Raw genomic sequence first — 9,855 nt, 5'->3', positions numbered from 1 at the left:
TCAATGAAATCGAATTGAAATAGAAACAAATGAGCAATCAGTTGAATCTTTGGGAGTAACCTGCAGCAATTGTGCGCCCACACAATAAATATATGAATTTTTTTTAAAAAAAGCACGGCCATGTATGCCCATGCCTGCTGCCTGACAAGGCTGACCCCCTGCTGGGAGCATGGAGCCACGTTTCTGTGTAAGGGCAGACTGAATTTCCTACATCCACCTACCAGGCTGCTCAATAGTACAACCTCGGATTAATCATTTGGCCTAGGTCACAGTAGCAACACGGGACACAGAGTTCATACATGTTAAGCAGAAGTATCTTAAAGGTCAATCCTTGCTTTTAAATATATAAAATATTTGATATATTCTGCAGCCTGTGTCTTATCTACATAATGTGCCAATACAAGCTCATAGTATATGCATTTAGAGTTTTAAGGTATACAGATCTCTAATAGCTTGTTTACAGTTGCTGTAATTTTCCATAATGGCACTGCTGTACAGTATGGCTGTTACGCTAAGACAGCTTCGGTATCATATCAACTGAGTACTAATTAACCCGGCTTTGGCTGCCTGTTCAAGGGAAATGGGGGCAACGCAGCATCACACTTGAGTTATGTCGCTTTTTTGTTTGCTTTTTTCATGACTGTGTTGCAACAGAGTTCAATTGACCTGGAGCTGTGAAAGGATCCGGGAATAAAAGGCTAAAGGAGACCAATCTATTTACCTCCTTCTCTTTCTCTCGTTCTCTCACTCACTCTCCTTTCGCCTCTCGCCGCTTCCCCTTTATTCCTCAGGTAAAACATTTACAGACACTCAGTCAATAAATGTTCAAGCTGTTCTGTGATGTGAACTTGTGCAGGTAATGCAAAACCTGTCCATTCTGGAGTTGTAAGACAGCTCAGACTAAATCTTAAGATCAACTCTCTCTCTGCTTTTTTTTTTTTTTTTTTTAACGCAGGTTTGGTGATTTTTGTGGGATGAGGGATCTTTGTTTAGCCTGTCAAATAAAACCTTCAGTTTAAATAAACAAAACATTGAACTTGTCAAATAAAAACCACCAACTTGTTTGATTTTGGAACAACCATTTAGGTCCCAGAGGGTTGACCTTTCAGTGGTTTCACCCAGAATCTGTACATGAATGCTTCATGTGCAACCTTTTTTTGGCAGGAATATGTCAAATAAACATTTAGACATGAAAAAACATGAAGACATGCCAAAATAAAGTTGGACTTGGTTGGTCAGCAGTTCGTAAGCTTTGTTAATATAAATAAAATGTGTATTGTGTCTCTCGTTGTATTACAATCTAAATGACACAGGCGCTAACAAGTCAAAGAATAGATCTGAACAGTGCTACACAGTTTATTGCACCAAGAAAACACACCTTTGAGTCTGGATCACTCCAGCACAGCTGGGCATTGAGCCGATGTGAGTTCCTATCACATCTGGCCTTACAGAGCACAATGTTTTCTCCCATTCTTCATCCATCTCTCTGTCTCTCTCTCCCTCACACACACACACACACACACTCTCATGCACTGTTCTAGCAAAGTCCATTACTACTCTAAAAATATCAAGAACTGCAAATGCAAATAATTATATAAAAGCTCATGAGCGCAAATATATAAATATAAAGTACATAATGAATTTATTGATATTTGCTTTTTCAGAGCTGAGGGAGTGGCGGAGCAGTGGCGCACCAGAGCGGCCCTGGTGCTCTTTAAAGTGGTGCTCTGGGCTGTGGGAATGTACGCTTTTGGGTCGTGGCACTGAGCGATGGTGAGCAAGCCTGGCTTTCACTCACACAACATCCCTGATCGCTCCGCTTGGCTGTTCAGGCTATACCTTTCATTTTAAGAGCTTTCCATAACATGCCAGCCACCATATTAAGTGTCAGGATATTTCTGCCTTTCCTCTCTCTGGCTCTCTTTCCATCTCTCTTTCTCTCTCTCTCGCTCGCTCTCTCATTTATTTTGTCCCTTTTTCTCTCTTCCTGTACTTCTTATTCTTTTTCTCTTCATTTAAAGAAGTCTAATTTATGTCCAGGAAAGGCTGTTATGAAGAGATAGTGTATATGTTGATTAAAGCTTAGGAGACAATGGCATTAGTCATTATTATTTCCACTGATTAGGAAGTCAATCCGATGAATTCTGCTCTTCTGAAGTAGTGTGATTGAGTGCCAGCTGTTGACATGTCGACTCCAAGATCAGAGGGCAGTGTTTTGGTTTTGGTGCATCTGGACGCTGGTCTCTGATTGCACTTGTCTGCTTTAAATCACTATTGATGACAAATTTGAGCTGAGGTGGGGTCTTTAGCACACGCTAGCTTGGTCCAGCAGCAGCTCCCGGTTTTCGGCGGCTGTGTGGGAGTTGCCATTATTACTTCCTTCAGATTTTAATCTTTTGTTAACATGAAGTTTGTTCAATGAGTCCACTTCAATTTCCTTCCTAGTCTGGATTTCAACTTTCAATTGTGAGTACACACTGGAACCCTCCACCCATGTCTATATGTGGAAATAAAGCTCAAATTTTAAAAAAAAGTAGATATCTTTAGATGTACGGGAACTTAGTAAATTGTCTGTCACGTGACCCTATCGCTTATGAGCTGATTATTTAGGTATTACATGCTCAAGATTTAAACTGGTGACTGTCATGTGTTTCAAGTAGTTTGCAAAGTGAATGAGTGATAATGTGCTTTTCATTAAACCTAACTCACTGACTATAACTCTGCTCGGATTGAAATCTATAAACCAAAGCAGTAGAGTAAATATAACCTTACTGTAAACATCCTGTTCGGTATAATCGCCATGGCGCAGCTCCTTGACCTGTAGCTGCGCTCAACCAGGCCTTCTTTTCTCACCTCTGCAGTCTACACAAACTGAAAGAGCTTTGGACTAATTTAAACACAACACATATCTGTAAGTTAAGGTACAAATACAGTACACACACAAATCGTGATGACAGAAAAGCTATCAGCAATAAATCAGACTGTGGCTTCTGAATGATATAACTAACTCCAGTCAGTGTGCTGCTTTTAAGAACTTTTTCTTCAAGCATTCCCCTTGATGATATGTGAGCCTGCATTCATTGCAGTGCGGTATTTTTGTCCATTATGGTGCTAGGTGAGCACGTTTGTGGTGTGGCCATGTTTACCTGTGGTCAGATCGGCTATACTGCCCTGCTGTGAGCCTTCGTCTACATATAGGTGAGAAAGGGAGTGAGGGGACCTGAAAACAGATGCGGAAAAAGTTAAAATTAGAAGAAAAGGCCCTACTATTTTTCAGTGCTACAGCCATAAACAAAATGCCAGTCGGAATGACCAGGGCGTTCATTCACTAATTTAATTGGTTTTCTAAATTCTGAACCTCACATAAAGCAAGGCATGTAAATAAAAAAAAATAAAAGACATATGCATATGACTTCATCATTCAGGTACAGACTCGTCTGATAAATCGTCTGTCCCTCTCCAGGTGTCAGTCACATTAAATCATCCCATGTGCTAATTGTTTTGAACCTCTTGCAGACTGATGCGACAAAAAAGAGAGAAGCAAGAGAGAAAAGGAGAGAATGGGTCCTGCGTGTCCATGTTGTATGGGTTTGTCTCGTGATCCTCTGCGGGATGCCGCTGTCACCCCGGCTGTGGCTAGCTGCTCTGCTGCTGCTGCAGGCTTCAAAGAGTGCAAGCCTGCCCACAGCCCTAATTAGAGGGTCCCTGCCCAGAGCTGGGGACAAGCTAGCGGAAAGTGTGCGCAAGTGCACACACCACGCTTCGCTAGCAGCAAGCCGACATGGGCCGGGGATGAAGGGAGGAGTAGCAACCTCATCACATCTGTCCCATGATTCCTCTGCTTTACTCTCTTTATCCACAAACACACTTTTCTCACTTCCTGTTTTATTCTCTCATCCTCTCATTCCTGTCTCTTTCCCTGTATTTTCTGTGTAAACACTGTTCAGGGAAAAGGAAGCATTAAAGAAATGTCTTGGTTTGAGAAAGATGACCAGCAGCTAGCAGGAAATTACTTGTAGCGTTCATGTTATAGCTTCTATTCAAGTACGTGTGCGAAACAACCCAAGACAGCTGCTGTGGAGATGGATATGGAGAAACATGTGCTGCCCAAAACCCCAAACCCAAATGAAAAAACAATCACTATGCTTCAGTAATCACCATGACAACTCATCCTCATCCCTCTCTTTCCATTATCGTCTCCTTCCTTTTTCGCTCCATAAGCAGACATTGTATACTAACGCTGTTTATGTTAACGCTAGCCCATCATTGTTTATGTTACCTGAGGTTTTAACTGTTTTGACCATATTGTTACAGCCTAGTTAAAGGAAACGGGCTGTTAGCCAGCACACAGCTGGCAGGGCCAGCGGCGGTGTAGTAAAATATAAATATAATAAGAACGTTTTTGAGCTGGTGTATCCATTCTGAGCAGTGAAACATCACCACAATGACCACAGCTGTGGCATACGTGCAGGAACGAAAAAAAAGGCCAGGCCTCAGGAGCTTGAGAGAGGGAGCCAGCAGGAGCAAGGAGCAGGCAAAGATGTGCAGCATGCGCTTCTACTGCATATTTAATGCTGGAGTCAGCATATTTGTCCTAAACACTAGTAGCATCCTCTCACGTTCATCATCAACTTCACAGACATGCTCATGATTCTTCCTGTTTTGACTTTAAACGACTTATTGTTTCTGTACATTTATGTTTTCCCCTCACATTGTGAAGGGCCCTATTTCTAGTGTGGTGCAATAACAGTTTTGAAGACTAAAGCTGAAATGAAATGCTGACAGTCCAGTACCTAACTGCTCTTCCTAATAACAGTCTTATATTTAGCTGAGAGGACTTAGGCCAATGGAGATCAGGGAGGATTTTGGGTAACCAGGAAAAAGGAAAAAAAGTGAAGGTGGTTCTGAAGGTATAGCAACAGAAAGAGAAAGCGAGGGGGCAGCTTCCACAGGCTGCCATTGATGCATTGAGTTATTCAGGGCTCTGGACTTTGGGCCTCAATTACAGCTATTTGGCAGGAGCACTTACGCAGAGAGACGCGGCTGTGGCAAGTCCGGACCACGCTGCCCGACCCTTCGCTCTTCCCCTGGGCAGTGCTTTGTTTTTTTAGCAGGCCGCTAGCTCAGGCCGCTTTTAGCCTCTGCTTTTAGACATCTCTGGTATTATTTTTTCCTTGCTTGCTCCAACGATGGCCTCAGCCGTTCAGGGAGCCCAAGTGCTTGGAGAGGGAATAAAATGATCAGTCACTGACAGTGTACTTCCTGTATGCATAAATTCTATGACATATGTCTCATCTCTTCGTTTTCTTCCAAGAAAACCTCCAACCTCTGCTGATTTCATTATGGATCTGGATTAACTGATGCAGGATGACTGCTGAAAAGTTTGCGATTGAGGCGAAAATTTGCGATTGAAGAGACAAGGAAAGACAGAATGTGTGTGTGTGTGTGTGTGTGTGTGTGTGTGAGAGAGAGAGAGAGAGAGAGAGAGAGAGAGAGAGAGAGAGAGAGAGAGGACTTCTCCATAAGGCTGTTGCGGACAGCAGGAAGTGGTGAGGGGAAAAAACTGCAACTATTACCTTGAGGAGAACAAAAGGCCGACACTGAAACACCGAATCCCACCACAATCCACAAGAACGCCAGTCCTGCAGTATAAAAACAACTAAAAACAGAGTTGTTTACCATTTAATACCAGAAAAACACCAATTTGCCTATGCTCTCTCTCTCTCTCTACCTCTCTTTTTTCCTCCTTCGCTTCCCATATCCCTCTCTCCCGTATATCTTTTGAGGTTTAAGTCCTTGGGTAGCTCTAGTACTCATGTGACAGCCCTTCACTTACTTTACTGCCAGTGATTGGCTGGTATTATGTCAAAAGCACCCATCTCCCCCTAGTTTATCCCTCATGTCCTCTCATTTCACAAGAGAAAATTAATAACTCCGCTACATCAATGGTCTTGGGCTGTGATCTACACTGCTACTCTCGCTCGCCTCATGCTCAGCAGCCACTGCAGCACTCATAGCCATTCAGGTTGTGGGCTCTCCTCCTGAGGGTGGAAAGTAATTCTGAGTGGATATGAATACATCTGAAGTATCTGAAGTAATGTCAACTCTCTAGTTCAATAGGCAGGCCTTGAGTTAATGTTCTTAAATGTACTTCCTCTAAAGGGACAAGCACACAGTCCATAGGATCCGCACACTCTGTAATTGGGTCTCTGTGACCTACAGTTTTATCTGCCATACAAGTACATCCGTATGTTCCATATGTACATAAATCCAAAAATCTGCTTTCAATTCACCCAAGCCTCCCTCACACATATATTTATTACAAGTGTAGTGCTGCATCTTCTCCTACCTTTCTAAGTAATAGAAAATGGGTATTTAAACTCAAAATCAGTTCCATTCCTTGAAGGATCAATGTATTATAAGTGATCAAAAGCATGAAGGCATTGGTGAAAGAGTGAATGAGAATGAGACAGCAGTCATTTTGGTGAAAGAGTGAATGAGAACAAGATACCAGTCTTTTTTGGTGAAAGAGTGAATGAGAACGAGATAGCAGTCTTTTTTGGTGAAAGAGTCAATGAGAATGAGATAGCAGTCATTTTTAGTGAAAGAGTGAATGAGAATGAGATACCAGTCTTTTTTTGTGGAAGAGTGAATGAGAATGAGATAGCAGTCATTTTGGTGGAAGAGTGAATGAGAAACCAGTCTTTTTTGTGAAAGAGTGAATGAGAATGAGATAACAGTCTTTTTTGTGAAAGAGTGAATGAGAAAGAGATAGCAGTCTTTTTTAGTGAAAGAGTGAATGAGAATGATATTGCAGTCTTTTTTGGTGAAAGAGTGAATGAGAATGAGATAGCAGTCATTTTTCATGAAAGAGTGAATAAGAATGATATGCCAGTCTTTTTTTAATGAAAGAGTGAATGAGAATGATATTGCAGTCTTTTTTGGTGGAAGAGTGAATGAGAAACCAATCTTTTTTGTGAAAGAGTGAATGAGAATGAGATAACAGTCTTTTTTTGTGAAAGAGTGAATGAGAATGAGATAGCAGTCTTTTTTAGTGAAAGAGTGAATGAGAATGATATTGCAGTCTTTTTTCATGAATGAGTGAATAAGAATGATATGCCAGTCTTTTTTGGTGAAAGAGTGAATGAGAATGAGATAACAGTCTTTTTTGGTGAAAGAGTGAACGAGAAAGAGATAGTAGTCTTTTTTGGTGAAAGAGTGAATAAGAATGATATGCCAGTCTTTTTTGGTGAAAGAGTGAAGGAGAATGAGATAGCAGTTTTTTTGGTGAAAGAGTGAATGAGAACAAGATCCAGTCTTTTTTGGTGAAAGAGGGAATGAGAATGATATTGCAGTCTTTTTTGGTGGAAGAGTGAATGAGAAACCAGTCTTTTTTTGTGAAAGAGTGAATGAGAATGAGATAGCAGTCATTTTGGTGAAAGAGTGAAGGAGAATGAGATAGCAGTCATTTTGGTGAAAGAGTGAATGAGAATGAGATAGCAGTCTTTTTGGTGAAAGAGTGAATGAGAACAAGATACCAGTCTTTTTTGGTGGAAGAGTGAATGAGAAACTAGTTTTTTGTGAAGGAGTGAATGAGAATGAGATAGCAGTCATTTTGGTGAAAGAGTGAATGAGAATGAGATATTAGTCTCTTGGTGAAAGAGTGAATGAGAATGAGATAGCAGTCATTTTTCTTGACAGAGTGAATAAGAATTATATGCCAGTCTTTTTTGGTGAAAGAGTGAAGGAGAATGAGATAGCAGTCTTTTTTGTGAAAGAGTGAATGAGAAAGAGATTGCAGTCTTTTTTTAGTGAAACCGTGAATAAGAATGATATTGCAGTCTTTTTTGGTGGAAGAGTGAATGAGAAACCAGTCTTTTTTGTGAAAGAGTGAATGAGAATGAGATAGCAGTCATTTTTCTTGACAGAGTGAATAAGACTTATATGCCAGTCTTTTTTGGCGAAAGAGTAAAGGAGAATGAGATAGCAGTCATTTTTGGTGAAAGCGTGAGTGAGAATGAGATAGCAGTCATTTTTGGTGAAAGGGTGAATGAGAATGAGATAGCAGTCTTTTGGTGAAAGAGTGAATGAGAATGAGATAGCAGTCATTTTTGGTGAAAGGGTGAATGAGATAGCAGTCTTTTGGTGAAAGAGTGAATGAGAATGAGATGGCAGTGCTTGATTTTGCTCTTTACTTCTCTGTCCCACATGAGGACAGACAGACTTAAACAGAATTAAAATATCGTATTATAAAATACTCCCCTGAACCAAAATACTTCATCCACACAAATAATAAAAAATATAAATTAACGCCAGACCGCATACGTTGGTAAAATTTGCTTTTGAAATGGGTACAAAACCACAAGCTTCTTTTTGGCAAATATTTGAGGAGCTAATTTAGAAGATGTGTGGCTGTTTTTCTTTCTCGTTTAAGAAAGCGCTAACAGAGTGCAAGTGTCACAGATCTAGCTTTTCTCAAGGCTTTCGCCACCGGCCCAACCGACAGGCAGACTCATCGACGGAGGCACACAGTCCTCCATCTGTGTAAGTGGAGCATCCTCTCTCTCTCACTCTCTCTCTCTCAGTGCGGTAAAATAAGAGCCGCGCCTGTGAAAGCTTGTTCCTAATTATACTCTGCCCTCTCCCCCTTACCTGCTCCATCTGCAATTAGAACAGTGGAGCCCTCAGGAGAGTCGTGCCACTGTCCATCACCTGAGTACAGCTTGGCACAGACTGCAGCCCTCTGACTGAAGATAAAATTAGGTTGTATTCTCAGTCTCAAAGACAGAACAATACTGTGTGCAATCACTTTGGTCATTGTGGACCAAACTGCTTAGTGTACTTTGCTACCCTGAGCTGATGGGACGTAGGTTGTTGACCTGGCAAATTAGAACCATGATACAGAGTACAAGTGTTACTTCTATGAATTGAAAATTATTTGGTGAGTAAAGCCAGATTTTCTTATTTTTTCTTTCTTTCTATCTTTCTTTCTTTCTTTTAATTAGCCTAATCTGTTCCAGTTTCAAAACTTTGAACAGATTCATACTTCATAGAGAATTGAGCATACTTGTGACGCGAGGTGGCAGACGTCACTAGGAAAATCAGCCTTATTACCCCAATTGCACCCTTGCTCTGACCTCAAACCACATCTCTGAGAGGTCTATTAATCCTGTGTATGCAGACTTCATGCAGGCTGCAGATAATGAATCAATCTGACTCCATGCTTATTTAAATCATAATAATGGATACAGTACTTTAGCTAATACAATAATGTAATTATGTGCCCATTCATTTGCACCCAAAACAATTCTTGTCTTACATATACTTGGATGGTGCATCCCTTTAGTGTGGCAGATGCACACTTGGCCACCTCAGAACCTAGAACCTAGACACACGGCTCATTTTACTAAATAAAATGAGTTAAAACATTGGATTTCATTCTCGGGATCAGTGCAATCAATGTCTGTGTGTGTGTGTGTGTGTGTGTGTGTGTGTGTGTGTGCCATTTGTATATGTACTCACGTGTGCGCACGCTCACCGGGTCAGTGTAGGAGGAGGAGGAGGAAACGAAGGCTGCTGTTAGTCTGAGGTTTGAGGTGACTCAGGGCCACAACACTGCGCGCCGATCCGCGCATGAAACCAAGTGCACTTCAGTAATCAATGTAGAGGTTGGAAAAAAACTGTGGTATAGTACACAAAGTGGGAAACAACAACAGTCCTGCTGCATCAGCGGCGTGCTTGCGTGCGTGCGTGCGTGTATGTATGTGTGTGTGTGTGTGTGTGTGTAACAGAGCGGCCGAATCGGCGGTCCGTGGCAGAGCCGGTGTGTATCGCGGGGGAGGAGGAGTGGCGCAG

At 41.5% G+C, this 9,855-nt stretch overlaps 1 protein-coding gene across 12 annotated transcripts; it reads right to left on the bottom strand.

The window, feature by feature from the left end:
* Positions 1-1,342: 1,342 nt before the first annotated feature.
* Positions 1,343-9,673, bottom strand: LOC108266734 (uncharacterized). Of its 12 annotated transcripts, none has more exons than XM_053681071.1 (5): positions 5,577-9,368; positions 5,030-5,219; positions 3,147-3,220; positions 2,773-2,887; positions 1,343-2,497 (listed from the first exon to the last, which is right to left on the bottom strand). In XM_053681071.1, exon 1 carries the CDS (start codon positions 7,612-7,614, stop codon positions 6,427-6,429), a length of 1,188 nt encoding a protein of 395 aa, XP_053537046.1. In that variant the 5' UTR covers positions 7,615-9,368; the 3' UTR covers positions 1,343-2,497; positions 2,773-2,887; positions 3,147-3,220; positions 5,030-5,219; positions 5,577-6,426. The 12 variants fall into 12 exon arrangements, 9 of the variants coding, with proteins under 9 accessions (XP_053537046.1, XP_053537047.1, XP_053537049.1 ...); XM_053681072.1 differs by having other exon boundaries at positions 1,343-2,352; XM_053681074.1 differs by having other exon boundaries at positions 2,773-2,871.
* Between the last annotated feature and the right edge of the window lie 182 nt (positions 9,674-9,855).

The sequence above is a fragment of the Ictalurus punctatus genome, chromosome 6 (assembly GCF_001660625.3).
Source record: "Ictalurus punctatus breed USDA103 chromosome 6, Coco_2.0, whole genome shotgun sequence".
Taxonomy (NCBI): Eukaryota; Metazoa; Chordata; class Actinopteri; order Siluriformes; family Ictaluridae; genus Ictalurus; species Ictalurus punctatus.
This window is presented reverse-complemented; position numbering and strand designations above follow the sequence as displayed.